We start from the raw sequence: 21,429 nt of genomic DNA, 5'->3' as shown, positions 1-21,429 counted from the left end.
TTCTGCCTGTCAGTTCTTCTCTCCCTCACGCTTAGGCTTAGCAGTCACTGGGAGGATAAGGATCGCTTGTGGCTGCAGGAAGCTACAGGCACTATGTAAAAGGTGTCTGAAAGTCCAAGCAAGAGAACAACATAGCCTGCAGCAGCATCTCTGGCCTTCCTTTTCAAGGGAAATATTTGCTTCTTTATGTAGTTGAACTTCAATAAACCACTCTCTTTCTGCAATCCATTCTCTGGTTTGGGTTTTGGAACAGAATCGCATGCATGACACTCCGAAAAGGAGAGAAAATGACCATAAGCATCCAGGAACATATGGCCATTGATGTATGTCCAGGTCCCATCAAGCCGATCAAACAAATTTCTGACTATTTTCCCCGTTTTCCTCGTGGTATTCCCACCACTGTTACCCGTAGTAACTCCCTAAAATCTAATGTGAGCCAACCATCTGTTAGTCCATCAGAAAGTTCTAAAGAGGAAGAGGAAGACGTGGACAAATTATTTGGGGCATATGGAGCAGCTTCTACAACCACAGCCACTACCACACTACCTTCTAAACAGGAGGAGGAAGTGGACCTGGATGGATATGATTCTGATGATTGCAGTAAGTTGCATGAATATTACCTTGCTATGATGATTGACAGGTGTCACCATGTTCATGTCACGTGAGTGATCTTGCCTCGCTGAGTTAAAGAGTGAGAACTTGCTATGCATTCATAAAAGCAGTTACTAAGCAGTTGTAGTACTTTATTGCCATTTGTAAATAGTCAATCTTGCATGTATGTGCGAGCAATAGAATAATAATACAGCTTTGAAAAAGTTATTTATGATGATATGTAAGACATAAACTACATATTTGTGTCTCGCTGTCTACTTATGTCCATCCGAATTCTATAAACCCTACTATTAATGAAATGATGTTGACTTGGATGGTTCAGATTCTTCATCGAAAACTGGTTATGGGGAAAAAAAAAGTTCATTTGGGTGTATTTATGTCTTTAACAATCCAATCTAGAATATTGGAGTCAGCCTAGGATGAGAATAGCTTGTTTGAGAAGCCACCAGTTGCTGTCTAGTACGGCGCGCGGTGCACAATGCTGAGTTAATGAGAAGGATGCTTTTTATTTTGCCTGGCTGAGTGGATATTTTCATTCAATGTCAAATTGCAGCTGCTTTAACCCTGCTGATCAGCTAAAGGTGCCTGCGTGGTTCCTGTAAAAAGGCTCTGCCTTGATATAGAGCAGATTCTACTGTCTATTTTTAAAGGAATAGAGCAAGATTTCTATGTCAGCAACTGTTGAATATAATTCTGGCAGATTCACTATTGTTATTCAGGCGATGTTCCTACGATTCATAGATGGGGTTCGGCTGAAGGATAGATGAATCACAGACAGAAAAATCATTTCGGAGGATGCTCCTGGCATAGTATCTCCCAAGTGTTCGCTTCAGAACTGCATAGTAATATTTATAGACGATTTATGACAACTGCTATGGATATGTCAGGACGACTGGTAGCAGTAATAGAAGTCTAATAGCATGGGGATAGTTTCATATCAACACACCAAAAATCAACTTTTTTACGAAGGGATATACAGATTTGACAGTCTGTTCTTAAGGAGATGAAGTCATGAGTTAATAAAGAGATCTATTGGTGACATGGGCTTTCTACAGTGATAATGGCTTCTCCATGATTTAGAATCAGGCCCTGCACGTCCTTCTTATGTGTGCACCTTGATCATATATGTGCATTTTTGGAGACCTTAAGCATCTCATTATGCGTTCTTCTTTGGAAGAGCTCTTTCAATTTACGACAGATTTCTGCAGAACCTGGTGAATTGCCCATGTAAGCCTCATGTATGCTGGTTAGGCCAGAATATTTGTCTCACTGAGTCATCCAATCATATGAAGGGGTTCTCCAGGTCTGTAATGTAATTCATCTCTGGAGGCTTTCTGCTCTGCCCTATGGAAATCAGACATGCTGAATACGTCTTAATAGATGCTAAAAGCTGCAAGATTAATCCTGCTTTTGGTGATGGGAAAGCATAACTTCAAACACGCTACACTCACCTCACATGATGCCTCATAGGGTTACTGGAACTTGGATAGAATTCTGTTTATTTTTGGAATGATATTAGATGTGCATATGTTACATTAGTTCAATTGCTTGGATGTAACTATGTAATCCTAAAAGTGGATTACTTGCCTTTGTAACTGGATGCATCCTGTGTCAATAAATAGCATCCACCAGCTCGCTTTAGGAAATGTCTGTCTGCATTTTTTTTCTAGATTATATCACCCATGATTACAAGAGATGGTTTGTGTAGATGGCACGATTTGTATTTGCAACTCATGGATCTGTTATTACCTGCAGGCTCCCAACAGCTGAGCCACATCCGAAGCTCGGAGATGAAAGCACATATATTTTCTTTTTCAATTTCATTTACAATTTTCTTTTGTGAAGAAGAACATTTTTGCACTTTTCCTTGAGCCTAAAAAGAAATTACTTTTTATAGTCTTGTGCATACCAGGTAAACGCCAGTTGAGTCTAATGATTTGCCACTTCTCGACTAGGTTAATCCTGGTTTATCATAATAACTTGTAGGAATCATGTTGTCAACACTGGCCACATTTAAATACTAAGCACAGCTCTCATTCATCTAATGTGCTTGTAGAGCGCTCTTTACCTGGTTTTACCTTTGCTTGACCGATATACTGTAAATATCATACACAACTAGAACTATTGATTGATACAACAGTTGGAGATGAAGCAAGAAAAGTAATATACTGTACAGCTAATGTAGCTAATTAACAGAATCACAGTGGTTTGGCCTAAGATTACATGTTTGCTTTGTCTGAACTTCAGGGAATGTGGGAATAGGCCCCCTGCACACGGGTGGAAATTCTGCAGCGGGATCTCCCGCAGAATTTCCGCCTGTGACCGCTGCCATAGGATTGCATTAGAAAATGCAATCCTAGACAGACAGTCGCGATTTGTCTGCGCGAAATCACGTGCGGAAAACAAATTACGGCATGCTTTATTTCTGTGCGGGGCGCTGTGAGCCCTGCACAGAAATGTCACTCCCCGGCCGCTGGCTCCGGTCTGCGCATGCGGCGGCTGGCCGCAGCTGGCACATCAAAGAGCCGGAGCCGCAGGAGGGGTGAGTGCCACGCTGGTCCCTGCAGGGGCGTGGGTCTGGTTCCACTGCGAGAATTCTGTCTGCAGGCGGCCGTACAGTAGAAAAATATTACTTTGGAGACTCATACCACTAAGTTCAGCTGTTGTTTGGGATATCACCTGACAGTAGCAGGAGAAAAATATCCCTATTCTGATCTGATGTGACTTAATTAAGTGATCTCTGATTTGCACTGGATTCTAAGATTTTTCTGACATCACCTGATAGTGCCAACGTTTTCCTATTTTGTTGGAAGAACATGTGTGTCATGTGATGTGGATCTTATGATCAGAAGTCTTCCATATTGCACGTTATTTCAAAATGGTGGAAAATCTAGTTATTTCTAATAAAAATGAACCCTCAGCCTCTTATTATCCTGCTTCCAGGTGGCTTCTCTTATTGGATACTTGTCACATTGAAAGAAAACTAACTTGGCCAACAATTATAGCACCCTCGTCAAATAGTAACTGTCCATAAGGGCTCATGTACTCAACATTGCTGACTACATACCGTAGTATGGGTCTGTATGCTGTATCATTGTGTGAAACCATATGGTTCCTCCATGAGGCAATGAATTCTCCCTAAGGCCGCCTGCACACGAGCGGAAATCCCGCCGCGGGATTTCCCGCGGGATTTCCACCGCTGAAAGTTTGCATAGGAGTGCATTAAAATACGCACTCCTATGCAGACGGCCGCGGTTTGGCCGCGCGAAATCTTGCGCGGCAAACAAACCGCGGCATGTCCTAATTTTCTGCGGGGCACGCACTCACCCGGCCGCCGGCTCCGGTCTGCGCATGCGCCGGCTGCGCGGCAGCCGGCACATGAAAGAGCCGGGACCGCCAGGCGCGGGTGAGTACGCGCTCGTCCCTGCAGGCGCTCGGGTCGGATCGCGCGGCGAGAATTCTCGCTGCCGGATCCGACCCGCTCGTCTGCAGGCGGCCTTAGAAGTAATGCTTGTTGGGTGGAATGTCCTGCCAATACAGCATGTTCTTATGGATTCTCACAGAATCTGTAAGAAACAAAATCCTCTGGTTGGTAATAATTCTATGAGCGCTGTATTACAGACACCTAATATTGTCATATACAGGAGCCTTTACCCTTAATACATGACTAAACACCTTTAGCAGCAATATTAGCAGCCAAATGCTTCGTATACTTTATTTTTTAGATACATTTTTAGCATTATACTATGAAAAAAAGAGTCAAAAATACATAAAAAAATAAAATTGATTACTAAGACTTTTCTAAGAATGTTTAACTCCATTAAACTACAGAGTCTATATCAGAAACAGATAATTCTAAAAGGTTCCAGTCAGGGGGTGGACAAAAATATGGAAACACCATATGAAATGCATGGAATTTTAATCATTAGCACTGAGTTGCTCTTCTGACCCCCGTTTGGCTGAGAGCTTTTCAGCCAAATTTTTGTTTACTTCACTTCTTGCCCTGCTCTGGGTAGTTTTGGGAGCCAGCTGGTAACAGCAGCTGAGTTGTTCAAACCCTTGACCAATGGAACCTTGTTGCTTAGGCAGATGTTCACTTCTGTTTGGCAGGATCTGTGTCATATTACCTCCACTTAAAATTGGTCTCTACACGGGGAGGAACGGAGGGGAGATCTCTCTCTCCCTCTCCTCCCCCCCCCCCCCCCGCTCCCCCATGCTCATGGCCGCAACTCACCTGTCACCCGCGCCGGCAGCCGAACCTTTTCTTCCGAGTGGGGAGATACTCGCTAAGGACAATGCTCGATCGAGTAATTGTCTTTAGCGAGTATGCTCGCTCATCTCTATTCAGTGCTCATGTATTCTCCAAACCAGTCAATTTAGAAATAGGAACTTCTGGATATAGGTTAATACTATTTCAAAGCAATGTATGATTTTTTAAAGATGTATGTATGGCCTCCTGAAAAACATTTTGAGTAAAACTCATACAATGTCTTACCTAGTGCAAGGACTTAGGACAGTGGAGCATGATAGAAGGATTCTCTCTTTGAATTTGTGCCATGCACCACCTAAGGCCCTTCAAAAGCTATAGCCCAATGTATTAGTTTTGCACTGAGTGTTTCTTTAAATAGTTATGTAATATTGCACTGCAAACATTGACATCTATGGAAGGAACATAAAACCAGCTCATATTAAAAGCCTGTATAACCAACAAACCCTAAAAGGTCAACAGAAAAAGTTGGGCAAGACATATGCATTAGGTTTGTATTGTAAATATTCTAAAAAGCCAAACACAGTAATTCTTTTTATACTAATATGACTGCAATACCTTTGACATTTTCAAAATGTTAAGTATCACGGTATCATAGGAAACTCATCTGTTTAGATATTACACAGCAAAGAACTCTCATCCTCACATTTAAAGTATACCAGATCCATCGTTATGCAGTATTTTCAAAAACAAGTTAAATGAAGTTTCCTTGCAGTAATTTAGTGGGAGTATTGGATATTTGTATACATAATATAACCTCCACTGTCTCTTTACCTTCCTGACCTAAAGCCAATATCGTCCTCCATTTACAGTAGATCACAGATACACTTTCGTGGTATGACTTTTAAACCTTAGCGTGATTTGTAAGATATTTGCCTCTAGCATGTGGGAAAGCAATCTGTATTTTATTTGCATACTGAAATTTGGATAAGTCACAAATTTTCTAATAATCAACTGCCTTGAAAATTGAATTGTTGGTCTTTATATCATCTACACACTCCTACACATCATCATATTGTGAGAGAATCAGGAAGCCTATGATCTGCATTAGAACCACATCTACGGATGTTGATAGCTTTCAGTGTTCTATTTCAGATTGTTACTTTTTACAGATTTCTGATTCTACACTGACGGAAGTGCTATAATAATGTATTGGCTAAACAGTCCAAATTCGCATTGTTATGTTTTTCATGATGTTGTAGCACTTAATGTGTGAAAATATTAAGCTGGGTAATACAATATTGTATTGATTATGTATCGTACCCACACAGTCTGGGCACCCTCTATATCGCTTTTCAGTAGAAGCTGGAGAACTGTTATCTCAGCGGTATTGCCATTCCTGTGTTAGTTGATAACGACAGTCCTGGATACCATTTTGCAGGAGGAAGAGAATGGGTTCTTAAAACCCAGTATCAAGCCATTTCTTTGTTATTCCTCCTGGAAATGTATGAATACATTGACAACTGGGTGTTACCATGCTCCTTGTTAAAGGGGTTGTCCCGCGCCGAAACGGGTTTTTTTTTTTTTCAAACCCCCCCCCCCCCCCGTTCGGCGCGAGACAACCCCGATGCAGGGACCTAAAGAAAGCTTACCGGAGCGCTTACCTGAATCCCCGCGCTCCGGTGACTTCTATACTTACCGGTGAAGATGGCCGCCGGGATCCTCTTCCTCCGTGGACCGCAGCTCTTCTGTGCGGTCCATTGCCGATTCCAGCCTCCTGATTGGCTGGAATCGGCACGTGACGGGGCGGAGCTACACGGAGTCGGCATCCTGCACGAGAGGCTCCATTGAAGAAAGCAGAAGACCCGGACTGCGCAAGCGCGGCTAATTTGGCCATCAGAGGCCGACAATTAGTCCGAAACCATGGAGATGAGGACGCCAGCAACGGAGCAGGTAAGTATAAAACTTTTTATAACTTCTGTATGGCTCATAATTAATGCACAATGTATATTACAAAGTGCATTAATATGGCCATACAGAAGTGTATAGACCCACTTGCTGCCGCGGGACAACCCCTTTAAATAGCTCTGTCCCCAGGGGCGTAACTATAGAGGATGCAGGGCATGCGGTTGCACCCAGGCCCAGGAGCCTTAGGGGGCTCATAAGGTCTCTCTTCTCCATATAGGGAGCCCAGTACTATGAATAAAACATTATAGTTGGGGGCCCTGTTACAAGTTTTGCATTGGGGCCCGGGAGCTTCAAGTTACGCCTTTGTCTGTCCCTATACAGTCTGACAGCATCCCGTCACCATTGACAGTATGAGAATATGTAGAGATACAGCCTATCAAAAAGGGGAATAATAAAACTCAGTTGTCAATTAGGCCTGGGCTATACCTATACTTTCTGTAGCACTACTGATTGATTTTAACTATTGAGGGACAGCTGCAGTTAACAAGATTGCATGCAATTCAATCTGTACTACAGTTGTAGTTCCATGATTAAATTCAGTAGGTTGCATACTAAAAGGTATCAGTGTAGGCCAAGCCTTCTTCATACATTTCTAGAAGGATTAACAGAAGAACGTCATAACATAGAGTTCTAAGTAAAGATGCTCCAGAATTGTTATATCATGGGCAATACAAGGATTTACTATAACAGGCATGTCAGGAGATGTGCAGGTCCTCTATAAATCTGGGGACTCGCAGGTGACATTTTCTTTGATTGTAGACATTCTGTTTCCATTTCTAATCCACCCAGCCCAGACTGCTATGATGACATCTTCTAACCACTGTAAAACAAATAAATTAAGACTTCAGATCAGACTTTGAAATATATTCAAACGTCAGACCATAGCACCAGTTCAGGCCTGCAATTGATAAAGGAATAGTGGGGGCTATTTTAAAATTTTGAAGATGTTTTCATACTGTCTCTGGTATGTAGCTCATAGGCTAAGTTGTAATACTGACCAGCAGAGTATATATATTAAATGGAGCATTGGAAAATGAAAAGTGGCTGAATCTACCACTAATAAACACCAGGGTTGTCTCAAACCTGATTATTCAGACCTCAGACTAGACACAATATTAACTCTCCTCTCTCCCAGGCATCTCTTCAGTTCTAGTTATTCACTGGGTCCTACTGCTGACACAGTGAGGATATTGCGTGTGCTGCCCCACAGTACATCCTAAGGCCTTAGTCAGACGGGCGTTTTTTGCCGCGATTTGCGGATCACATGACGGATGCGCATCCGCAAATCGCGTGACCGGTGCGCGCAAGTCGCCCGCAAATCGCCCGAAAATCTGCTCCTAGCCGCGTTTCATTAGAAACGGGCCGGAGCTGTCCAGCGCATTGCATTCAATGGAGACGGCAATACAGCCGTCTCCATTGAAAGCAATGCGCTGCGGGCGAGCCCGGGATGAATTGTCGGTAAGGGCTTAAATATATAAGCCCTTACCTGCAATCCATCCTAAAATGTGTTAAAATAAAAAAAAATTGCATTCTCACCTTCTGCCTGCAGCTCCGGGCAGCCGTCCTGCAGTGGGTGTGAAGGGGGTGTGAGTCAGACCTGCCCCCTGATTGGCTCAGCGCTGAGCCAATCAGAGGCATGCCTCACTCACACCCATTCATGAATTCATGAATGGATGTGAGTCAGACCTGCCCCTGATTGGCTCAGCGCTGAGAGGCAGCAGTCACTCACCCATTCATGAATTCATGAATGGGTGTGTGAGTGAAACCGGCCTCTGATTGGTCAGGCTGTGACCAATCAGAGCAGATCATTCAGCAGGCGGGGATTTTAAAGCCCCGCCGGCTGAATAGTGCCGAGAAGCAGTTCAGGAGAACTGACAGCGGCCGCGGCTGGACTCCGGCTGCAGCGGAAAGGTGAGTATACAATTTTTTTTTATTTTAACACATTTTAGCATGAATTGCAGGGAAGGGTTTATATATTTAACCCCTTCCCGACAATTAACCCCGCGCACGCCGGCAGCCCATTGCTTTCAATGGAGCGGCTGTATTGCCGCTCCATTGAATTCAATGGGCAAACATCGTTCTTCTCTGCCACAGCTGTTACAGCTGTGGCAGAGAAGAATGATTTGTCTTCTATATGTTCTCAATGGGGTCGGCGCTGCTGCCGCCGGCCCCATTGAGCGCATATACAGAAGCGAACAGGAATCGCAGATCGCAGATAGGTGCGATCTGCGATTTTTTGTTCTATAATTTTTCGGACGAGCGCATAAAAAGCGCTCATGTGTCCGATACCATTGCGAAGCAATGGTTTTAAAAAATCGCCGGACGCATGCGCAAGCGCAAATCGCGGCAAAAAACGCCCGTCTGACTAAGCCCTAATGCTGTATCCAATAAAGCAGCTCCCAGACCTTGAGTGGAGCTCAGGAGTGAGGACTGTAATTATATTGTCCTTTAACCATTGGATAAAACAAATTTATTAGTGCTTCTCAAACTTTTCCTACTCAGGCCTTACATTGAACAAATAGTCACATGCAGCACCAATTACCACCATGTGTTGCCCATATTGCTCCAACATGTGCGAACCCAATACCACCACAGAGCACAGAAATGACACCCAAACAGCAACAATGCCAAATACCACAATACAGCATCACTATCAGCTGCATTGTTCCCCTTCCCACCCCTCCACCACTGCATGCAGCATTGCAACCTCCCCACCCCTCCCCCACTGAAAGCAACATTGTATCCCCAACCCCCACTGACACTGACGGCAACATTATCCCCCTTCCCACCCCTATCCTACATACAGCAGCAATATCCCCTTTTACTAACCCCGCCCCCCCCCCCCCCCAACACACACACCCGACAGTAGCATTGTGGACTTCGCACCCTTCTACTACTAACAGCAGTTTCATTCCTGTAAACACCCTTTCACCCCAGCATTTAATTCCTCCCTATGACTCCCTCACTGGCAGTACTATTCTCCCCAAAACTAGCCTTCCCCGCTGGCAGCAATGCTTTCTCCCCTCCACTCTCAGACTGGCAGGGGCATGGGCTAGTGATGCTGGAGATGGAGGGAGAGTGTCAGGAGAGCTCTCCACGCTCTTCTCTTACCACATCTGTAGTACATTTCCAGTTTCCGAACTTTTGCTGAACTACTCCCTGGGTACAGGACCTGCGCACTCCTAGTCACATGGCCATAATGTAACAACAGGTTCTTTACCCCTTCTAGCCTCAAAAACTACACTGACTATGCAGTGCTTTGAGAAGCACTGCAATAGATAATGGCTTCCAACACCTCCTTCATAAAATCTTCCATGGGGTCAGCCTACTGGCTCAGTGAAAATCTAACATTACTACTTTGGACCATAACTGTCAAGACTGTGTGCCTATACTTGAGAAAATAACTATTTCTTGTTTGCATCAAAAAGTGTCTGCAACATTCCAGTGGAGCACAGTCCCTTTTTCACCTCACTTAGGCTAATTTCACATGGGCGTTAGTGATTTTGCCACGAGAAAATCATGACAAAATCATGTCTTTGTTCACTGCGATTTTTGAACGTCAGCGATGCTTTTTTTTAGAGAATAATCTTGCATCGCTGCCGCCTGCGATAAAAACCACGTGATCTTTTTAGCACAAAAGTCAATGGGACTTTCTAATGTTAAAATCGCATCGCAACACGTTTGTTGCGTTGCGATAAAACGCAGGCTCCACAGGAATACATGGGAGATTTTTAAAAATCGCACATCGCACAAATATAGAACATGCTGTAATTTTTTTTATCTCTCAGCATCGCATCAGTGAAAACATCGCTGATGGGAAGGGAATAGAGATGAGCGAGCGTACTCGGATAAGCACTACTCGCTCGAGTAATGTGCTTTATCCGAGTATCGCTGTGCTCTGGTCTGAAGATTCGGGTGCCGCTGCGGCTGACAGGTGAGTCGCAGCGGGGAGCAGGGGAGAGCGGGCGGGAGAGAGGGAGAGAAAGATCTCCCCTCCGTTCCTCCCCGCTCTCCCCTGCAGCTCCCCGCTCCGTGCCGCCACCCGAATCTTCAGGGACGAGCACAGAGATACTCGGTAAAGCAAATTACTCGAGCGAGTAGTGCTTTTCCGAGTACGCTCACTCATCTCTAGAAGGGAACCATTGTAAATCTTAGGTTTCCTAAACTGCTTTTTTACTGACTATCACATCAGGCGAAAATCGTGTGATTTTCTTGCCTGTGTGAAACCACCCTTAAAGTATCTAAGCAAACTAACAACGCCCTAATAGGTTCAGTTAGGGCTCATGTCCACGGGCAAAATAAGAATTAAAATCCGCAGCAGATTTTAACTCTTTTTCTGCCCGCGGATCCGCACCCCATAGGGATGCATTGACCACCCGCGGGGTAGATAAATACCCGCGGATGGTCAATAAAAGGGATTTTAAAAAAAATGGAGCATGAAAAAATCTGGACCATGCTCCATTTTCGTGCGGGTCTCCCGCGGGGACGGCTCCCGCGGGCTTCTATTGAAGCCTATGGAAGCCGTCCGGATCCGCTGGAGACCTAAAATAGGAATTTAAAAGAATTTACTCATCCGGCGCGGGCGGGGAAGGTCTTCTCTTCCTCACGGCCGCATCTTTCTTGCTTCGGCTCGGCGGATGTGCCCGGCGCATGCGCGCGGCACGTCGGCGACGTGCCGCCGGTGTGACGAATTCATCCGCCGGCCGAAAAAGAAGATCCGGCCGTGAGGAAGAGAAGACTTTCCCCGCCCGCTACGGATGGGTAAATGCTTTTAAATTGCTATTTTCAGCGCTCATGTCCGCGGGGCAGGAGGGACCCGCTGCAGATTCTTCATGTAGAATCTGCAGCGGATCTGATTTTCCCCGTGGACATGAGGCCTTAGGGCTCCTGCACACTTGCGTTTATCTTGCGTGTTCTTTTTCATGCGATATCGCTGCGTTTTTTTCACGCGATTGTCAATGGGACTTTCTAATGTTAAAAACACATCGCAGGTTTGTGCTTTGCAATTTTTGTGCGATGCGATTTTAACATTAGAAAGTCCCATTGACAATCGCGTGAAAAAAAACGCAGCAATATCGTGTGAAAAAAACGCACAAGAAAAACGCAAGTGTCCAGGAGCCCTGAATTGTGCTTTTAACAGGTATTAAAAAATATGAAACAATAAAAAAATATAACGTATCAGATCATTAGTTTCCAGAGCTGGCATTTCTGTAGTTTGTTTAATTAAGTGAATTCATTAATCACATCAACCGTGCTCATAAATCTTGCACTGTCAACTAAACTCAATGCTACTTGTAATTGTACTCTATTCCAAATTGTTCCAAATTCTTTCTGAGTTCTATTAAATTTGCGTTCATCATTAAAATCAATAGAACATGGCTATATGTTATCACAATGTCAAAGTTCACCTGCTACCAGCATATCTTTCTTCTGCATGCTGCTCAAGTATGTTTATGCTTCTTAGTCTAGAGAGGTTTCTAGCAAATTGCCAGTAGTCAGGTCACAGAGAGCAAGAAATACTCTCTATTATCACCCCGCAGCAGGGGATCCTGAGCAAGGGAGCAGCAGACAGTCAAAATATAAGTTTGTGGTGGAAATTTAATTCATATTTTCTATTAATTGATTGCTAGTCTAGAACAGAAGAAGGGAGGACTAAAAGGGTAATTATTTAGTTTTTTAGATGTGTTAGATAAGTGCATGAGGAATAGGAAGCATTGACTTGTACAGTTGTATGGATATATCAGTGTGAACATAGGTGCCTTTGTTCAGGATATAGAAAAACAAGCAATTAGGATTTAACAGGCATAAATATTTGCTATTGCTCAGGGTGCTTTAAGACAGCCGTATGCGCAACTACGCTCACCAGCTCGGAGCGTAGTTGCGAGTCAAAGTTTTTCACCAGCCGTTCAAACTCTGTGCCGTAGCGCAGCAGTTTGAGATAAACATCGGGAAGATAGGTCCTGCACTATCTTTCTCGCATGTAGTTAATACTATGCGTGGGAAACATAGGGCAAGTCCTATCTACTCTCGCCTGCACAATTAACGGGTAAGAATCCTGATAATGAAAACAAAACCACTGATATGAATGGTTTGGTTTAGTCCCGTTATGCGGCTGTGATCATTACGGCCGCATAATGGGAGAAAAACACGTTCATGTGTTTAAACCCTTAAATGCATCTTTGCAAATAGTCCTAGGTTTTCCCATGGTTTTATGGCTGCTCCCTTCCATCTGACCCACGAGCGCATATACGCCGCGTTTTCACGCCCGGGCGCATATATTGTACCTATGTGAAGCATTGTTTTCCATACGGAAAAAATAGAACCTGCTCTATTTTCCTGCGTATTTGTGCACCAAGGGCCCCGTAGAAGTCTATGAGAGCTGTGCACATACATGTGCAAAAAGCAGGAATATGCACAATGAGTTGTGCAATTCTATGAAAAAGAGAACATTAGGCTAAATAACCTTTTTGATTAGGGCAGGGGTGTTTTGCGCACGCATGTGAACAGGCCCTATGTGCAGTACTACCCTGTTTCCCTGAAAATAAGACGCGTCTTATATTAATTTTTGCTCCCAAATATGCGCTACGTGTTATTTTTAGGGGGTGTCTTATTTCGCCGCGGCAAATCCATCTGTGGCCGCTAATCCCTCAATTGGCCAGCTTTGTGGATGAAATTTCTCAGAAATCTCGTCTACATGGGACAGCAAATCTGTCATGGCAAAGCTGGGAGAAGCTGGTGTTGTGGTGCGGATTCACCGGCCACAGAAATGGAAAAGCGTGCAGCCAGGTCGCTTCAAAACAAGCGGCTGAGTGCCGTGGGTTTTGAAGCAGCGCTTTCCCGGCGGAAATCTCGCTGTTTATTGCTGTGGCCAAACTGCAAGATTTCCGCTGGAAATACTCTCTGTGAGAACCTAGCCTTAAGAATCACACACAGGTTGCCTGACTCACACACAGAGCCATAAAAAAATAAAGGCTGTAAAGTAACGGACCTGTCTGCAGACAGAAGTTCCTGTACCACTTGTAAGCAGGGATGGTATTGCAGCTTCCGGCCACCAGGGGGAGCTCATCACAGCAGACATGTACAGCAGGAACAGAAAGTACAGTATAGACTTTTCCAGCCAGCAAGGGGAGCTCACAACAGCACACTCGTACAGCACAGCAGGGACAGGATAACAGCAGACTGTCTGCAGATCTACCTATACATCTGGAGGTAGGAGACAACGGGGATGGCAGCAGGGGACAGGCCTCTTGACTTGCCTGCACACTTTACTATGCCTTACAATCGGGGGGTGCCTTATATTTGGGACCTCTGCAAATTTCAGGGGGTGCCTTATTTTTGGGGAAACACGGTACCATGTTTTCCTGAAAATAAGGCAGTGTCTTAGATTAATTTTTGCCCCAAAAGAGGCACAGTGTCTTTTTTTATGCCTACATAATAGATTACGTTCTGGTCCCTTGCGCTGTCCTTCGTTGCTGCTGCAGGCTGCCGTGTTCTCCTGAATGCAGACAGAGCATGTCTTCGTGGTAGCGGAGCTTGAATACCACGCCTCCAGCAAGCTAATACTCTAATTGGTTAATTGAACGCCGTGTCAGTCAATCAGAGCTGGCTGATGATGTCATTCAATGAATGGTTGTGACTGGTTAATCGAGCGCCGGCTTTGAGTGGCTGATGTGGCGCTTGATTAACCAATCAGACCATTAGCTTGCTGGAGGCGGGGTATTCAAACCCCGCTACCAGGAAGAAATGCTCTGTCAGTGTTCAGGAGTACACGGCCGCCTGCAGCGGCAATGGAGACCAGCGTGAGGGACCCGAACGCCGTCTACTAGGTGAGCATTGCTTTTTTTAATGTTGTCTAACCACGGCTTATTTTTGGTTGAGGGATTATATTTCAGCCCCCCCCCCCTGAAAATCAGGGTAGGTCCTATTATTGGTGTAAATCTTATTATCGGGGATGTGTGCAAATCAAGCTCTTTTAATGGACAAGTGCATTGCTCTGAAGCATGCACAAATTCACATAGAGTTATCTGAAGCCGTTCTTACTCTTTCTAATCTTCAGAAAGTAGGGGACAGGATGAAGGGATCTGCAAGGCCCCTGTCTATCATGACACAACCATAGAGTTAAAGTAGTTTTCCAGAATTTTTAAAAATTATTCTTTAAACTATAAAAAAAGAAAAAAAAAACTATACTTACCTTTTAAGAGCTCTACAGCTCCACCACTGCTGCTCCAGTTCTTACACTGGTCACATGTCATTTACTATTCACATGACTGCTGCAGCCAATCACTGGTCACGTGCCATTCCTGTATATATAAATGCTGAAGTCAATGACTGGCTGCAGCGCTCATGTGAATGATGGGTGGCTTATGATCCCTGCAGGAGCTTCTGGGACTGGACTGGAGTAGTTGTGTTGGAGCTGCGGGACAACTGAAGCAGTGAGTACTTTTTAAATCTTTTTTATATAGTTCTCAGCACCTTGGATAATTTAAAAAAAAATGCCATAAACCTTCTTAAACGATAGCATTCTGACAGCCATAACTAGTGATGTGCTAGAAACTTACAGAAGAGATATATTGTTATACGGGAGTTGTATAACTCTTCACTAATCCCCCTGTAGCAGTGGATGCTGGCAGACAGAATGTTATCATTTATGTCTATGGCTGTGGAAAGGGAAGCAGAGTGTGTAAAGATATAAAGAAATCTTATGAAATGGCACAGAATTTTAGGTCAAGCTCACAGCCCTATCAACACAAAAGGAGAGGTTTACACAATGTGGTGAGCTGACTGTCACAAGCCGCCCAATGCCACATACACTGTGCATGGGCAAATCATATTCGCAGAACATTAGATTTAATGTTCTTTCTGCCATTATAACATTATATTGAACATCTAGAACAACGCTTACAAGAGTTATCTCACTTCATTAATATAAAAGTCCCAGCAAACAGGAAGATGGTGTTGATGCTCAGTTCACCTGCTACAACTTCATGGGGGAAATGTAACTTTACTTACATTCTTTCGAACAACTATCCTAATAATTTATGGATAGATCAGGTCCATCAGAGGCAGAGTTTCTGCTTATTCATGCAACTCTGCTCTGGCCCACACAAGGTGGTCCCAAGCAAGGGACTTTAGGTTGTCCAAATGGAAGGAAGTAGTTGGAATGAGGCCAGCTCTTTAAAGGAAATCCGTTGCTTGATTTTAGCAATATAATCTAATTGTATTATAAGAAGGGCAACAGGTGGATGAAGATAACTATTGTGAAGATAGATAGACAGTGTGATGTAGAGACTTTAGGCTGTCAAGCATTTTGTGTGTGCCTCGGCATCCATTTTTATGTTAGCCCATTCAGTATGCTGACTGTATGGTGGCATTGTAATTTGTCAGAATACTAGGAAAGATGAGTTCAATATTTCAATCTCACTCCCCCTCCCATGCATCTGCCAGGTTCTTGATGTACTAGAGGCCCTGGCATACTGTTCTGCTGGCAATAAAACTAGCCATTAACATGGAATATGGAACGCCCCCCTGCTGGTGTGGAGTGACACCTCCGTCAGTTCACACAGACAACGCCATACCGAGAATCTTTTCATAAAGGTCATTGGGTCATCTGAAGGTCCTAGCCCGATATGAAATATATTTTCAGACTTAGGTGGCCCAGCCGTATAAAATGCATCTACATGCGTTGAGGTCCAAGGCCCAGAACACCCAGAATCACATATCTGGGAAAATCCAAACACATACGTGTCTGGGCTCAACCTGTATGTAAAATCATGAGAGGAAACTTCGCTGTCATATTTTCCACACAAAGTTATGAAGGAAATATGGATTACAATGCCCATGTGCTCTGTTGTAAACCAAACCCCCATGAGGGCTGGAAGGAGCTGAATGGGAGTTACGTCACCGAGGGTTTAAAAATTACACAAGTAGTTGTGCTGATGGTCAGCCCCTTGGAGTGCTCTATGCGTGCGGACTGCCCTGTGATTAAGTGTGACTCCACACAAAGAATGGTAACTTTCTTTTAGTTTCTCCTGTTTATTTTAAATCCTGCTGAGTGTGTATTACCTGTATGTCCTTATGCTCCTGTGTAACAACCGTTTTTGGATATCTTTGTACATATCCATGTTCTTGCACTGCTAGACCTTTTCTACAATAAATCTATGATTTATCAGTTAAGCCTTTTCCATTTTAAAAACAAATCATAACTCCGAATGATTGTGTTTATAATTCATAAGTCCAGTTTACCAGTGATATTGTAACAAACTGGCGGTGGCAGCATGTATTCGTGTGACTATTGTAGCGCTCCGGAGTGCGCTAGAACAGACAGGTAGATGATTTGAGCTTTCGCTTCACATGTGTGCAGAAGCCCGGGAAAGCTGGCTACAAATCAGCCTGTATTCTAATGAATTCAAGCTTGCAATACTGCTAGAGTGATTGATCAAGGGTTGGCCGTGATGGTTGGTAGCGGCGAGGCGCTTAGGATAGTCGATCCATGAGTAGTCGGGGACAGAGGCGTAATCGACAGGTATTGTTCCCTCTCCTCCTTCCTCTGGTCTACGTGACAACTATCATTTCTTTTTTCATTAGATGTTCCAATGCAGAAATGTCCTGGTTGCTGTACTTCTGGGCATTATGCAAATGACTGGTAAACTATCTAATGGGCAGCTCACCTCCTCCACTGGTCCAGGTTCTTTCCCACATTTTTAGTAAGTGCTAAATGCTAAATATGTTTAAGACACTCTGTGACTGTGCCACACTTGGGGATTCTGCGCCTTGGAGCATGTAATGATAAAGTACAGGTACAATTATCTTCATGTACCTGTTGCACATCTTTGTAAGGCCTCATTCAGACAAGCGCTGTTTTAGTGCTCTACAGCCACGAGAAAAGTTTGCAGTTATAATGCTGTAACGATCACGTGAACGGGCTACTTCAAGCTACTTGAAGTAGCCCGTTCACACAATCTGAGGTGCGTGCTGCGTGCTGGAGCCTATGGAAAGCACTCCGCAATCATTGGACATGTCCTATCTTTGTGCACACCTCGGAGCCGACATTCAAGTTTGCACTCGCATGTCCTATCTTTTGTTAGGTGAGCTGATTCAGCGCATCTAATATCCTCCATGTGAACACTCCTGTAGGCAATAGGTTCCTATTAGAAGCACACTCTGTATGCTGTTAACAGCGCGAAAACAGCGCTCATCTCTAATGAGGCCTAATACAATTAGGTTATACTGTAAGTGATAGACTTCCTTTAAATGGAAGACTTATCCTCAAAGCTTTTTATGAAACTGGTTAGAAAAAAATAAGACGACAAAAAGATAATTGAAAACGAAAAGTACCATCACTCCGACTTGAGATGGATTAATAATAAGAGCTTTTATTGGAAATAGCAATGGATATAAAAAGCCAACATCCTTAAAGATTCTACAACGTTTCAGACGAAAGTCCTTAAAGGCTACGGGCACCTTTGCAGACTTCTTCCCTCTAATTCCATGTATTTTTCACATACAAGTTATATTTGTAATTGAATGTTACTACAACTTTTAGCTGTTTACTCTCTAGGCTTGTCCTGCGCCCCATCACAGTGATACCACAAGACTATTGTACAATCCATCAGTCAGGCAGACTGACGCACTATGGAACAAATGACAGGAGGGGCAGATCTGTATATGTGAGAGGGAGATGTGTCATTTACTGCTACACCAGGGAGAAGGAGACTAAGGTCTTGCCACATGGGCATATTTGCATGCGTATTACGTAAAAAGTAGAACCCATTGATTTTAGTGGGTTCATTCAGATGCGTTTATTTTGCGTCAATTTTTGTTTCAGGAAAAGAACACAAATTGGCCTAATTAAACTAATTGGCCATTTCAATGGCTGAGAGCATCATTGTGCGTTCTGTTTGCGTGGGCAAAAAGTATAGTAAAAAGCACACCTACATGCTTTAATATGCAACGCCCATTCAGCAAAAACTACAGATGTGCTCGCTAATACGCACACGCCCGTGTGCTACAGGCCTAAGGCTCATTTTACAAGTAGTGATAAATCGTTTGCACGAGCGAACAATGGGTTCCGTTCATCATTCATGCCGCCTGTTTATGCAGGCAGATACATTTAACGGTGGATTCAGACTAACTTACTTTTGTCCCCTTATACGGCCGTGCTAATCATGGTAGTATAGTGGGACAAAACAAAATCTATGAACTCTATGGTCTTGTTTTCAGTGGTTTGCAATGATTTCAGTGGTTTTGTTTTCACCAGTTTCTCTTTTCCCAGCCATGATTTCTCGTGTGGGGAAGATCGGGCAGCCCCTGTCGTCTTGTTTTTTTTTTCAAACTCCTACGTTCTGACAGAGTTTGAAAAGTTGGTGAACTTAAGTTGCTACTATGCTCCGTACTGCTGAGCGTAGTTGCGCCTACGGCAGTGGGAATAAGCCCTGAGGGTGGTTTCAGACGGCCGTATGTGCAACTATGCTCGCCGCTACAGAGCGTAGTTGCACATGAAGAATGTTTTTTTTCCCCCTTTTCGGGTTTTTAAAACTCTGTGCCACAAGAGTTTGAGAAAAACAGCAGGAAGATAGTTTCTACCCTATTTTCCCCACACAATGTATTCACTACATGCAGGGAAGATGCTGATTAATAAACTGATTTTTAAATTTTAACATCATGGCACATTCTTGAGAAATATGAAATAATATCTTCTAAGACTGCCTTCACACGGACAAGAAAATCGCGCAAGATTTGTGCGTTGTGAGACGCACAAATCTCACACGGGTATAAACCCAATTCTTTTGAATGCGGTCATGTATACCCCACTGAACACATTTAACAGTTTATATACAGAATTAGTCTACATAAAACATAAAAACCCAGCAAATAAGTCCTGCGAATGAATAGAATTACTCATCCTGCAATGATTCTGACTTAGAGCCTGTATCATAGCTAGCAGCTATATTCAGAATTCTACAGGTTTCAGACCTGAAGTCCCCCAGTGTCTTGCTGGCTCAATGTCTGCACATTGCTGATTTTGACAATTTGCATTCTGGGAAGTGCCATCTTTACACCAGGCATCGTACAATTCTAATTATAAAAAGCTCAGGCTCTTTTTACATGGGCAGATAAATTACCTGCAACAAATACCAAAAAATGGTATTGCAAGTGGACCTTGATACTATGCAATTATCAAATGGTTTTTGTGCAATTATTCATTCATTCATTCATTCATTTAGTCCCCCTATGTCTACTTTCCATTATTGTCAGCAGGGTAACTCCTGTCTACACAATGGAACGTGCTGGTGGCAAACGATAATCTTTATGCTCACATAAACGACAACAAAAGAGCATTTTGCAGTTTGCCAGTTGATCACTGGGCATGTTTACAACAGACAATGATCAGGAATTAATTTATGTACAAGCAACCTTTGGGCAATCATCACCTTGTGTAAAAATCCCTTAAAGGGCCACTCCGGTGAGAACACATTTTTCTATCTCTGCACCCCTTACTCTGGACAACGATTATGTATATTGCAGTAACTTCCATGCATTGCAACCCCTGTCTGATACTTAGCAGACACCATCTGATGTTGAGGTTGGCCCTACTTTCTCTTTCACTATTCTGTGCCATTAGTCCCATGATATATCAGCACAGCATCACATGAGCATCTAGAGATAGTGCCATCTCTGCATGCTGTGATTACTCTTTTTTGGAATTTCCTAAGTACAAGTGAATGGAGGGGGAGAATGGCAGGATTGTTCCAGCCCGCCTGCCTTCATTCATAATAAACAGGAGTCGCTCAAACATTGAGCGGCTCTGGTTTACATAGGCTGATCTGCTAAAAACCAAGCGCCTCCGACAGGTGAGTGATTTCTCACTCAGTACTCTGTATGCGGCCATGTGTCTATGCAACAATTATTGCCCGAATTTGCTGTTTCCTGTAATAATTTGGGCAATAATCGCCTCGTGTAAAGTACCCTTCAGTCTACTTGTTATGTAGATTTCATTTATATATAGAATAGTTCATTTGATTCTAAACTCTTATGTTTAATAGCACAACTTATACAACTAATGCCTTGAAAGGTCACATTTGTCAGACATTACTAATATATAAATGACTAATTCTTCAACAGTATCACCTAATATTTCCATAACACACGCAGGTGATACTTCAGGTTTCTTTGGTATAGATGGAAGATACAAGAGGGAGATCATAGGCAAACTTAACTTACCGTAGTAGTGAAGTCTATATTGAAGATTGGTGTTAAATACAAGGGCCCATGTTTCTAAATGTAGTTGTTTTTTTTCTAGCTTAGTTTACTCTAAAAGAATGTCTACTCTGCAATGGGGTACATTTATTATCCATTTGCACTAGGCACATCAGTTTTTAAAAGTGAAGTGAAAAGTTGGTATTGCTTGCTGCTTGGCCAGTATTAAGAGCATGAGTACTGGTGTACCTTGACACCACCGGAAGCTAGGGTTTGATAGGGCTTAGATGGAGGAATGCCCCTGTCACACCCCTAGCTTCTGATTGGCTGGTGACCCAGAACAGTTCAGAGGGCTGACAGCAGCATTGAAGGAGTTCTGGCGTGGGCTGGAGGGTTAGGCTTAGTTTCAGTGTTTGGCTTACATTATTAGCTGTTAATGTAAGCAT

General features: G+C 43.5%; 1 protein-coding gene across 1 annotated transcript in view; it reads left to right on the top strand.

Annotated features, from left to right (window-relative positions):
• The first annotated feature begins 263 nt into the window (after positions 1–263).
• DOC2B (double C2 domain beta) overlaps positions 264–21,429 on the top strand; it is a 613,986-nt gene continuing 592,820 nt past the window's right edge. The window contains exon 1 of the mRNA XM_066575887.1: positions 264–600. Coding sequence (XP_066431984.1) covers positions 264–600 — 337 coding nt within the window. The remainder of the gene's footprint in view (positions 601–21,429) is intronic.

This window comes from Eleutherodactylus coqui, chromosome 1, assembly GCF_035609145.1.
Source record: "Eleutherodactylus coqui strain aEleCoq1 chromosome 1, aEleCoq1.hap1, whole genome shotgun sequence".
NCBI lineage: Eukaryota > Metazoa > Chordata > Amphibia > Anura > Eleutherodactylidae > Eleutherodactylus > Eleutherodactylus coqui.
Note: the sequence above shows the minus strand (reverse complement) of the source record. Positions and strands in the feature narration are given on the sequence as shown.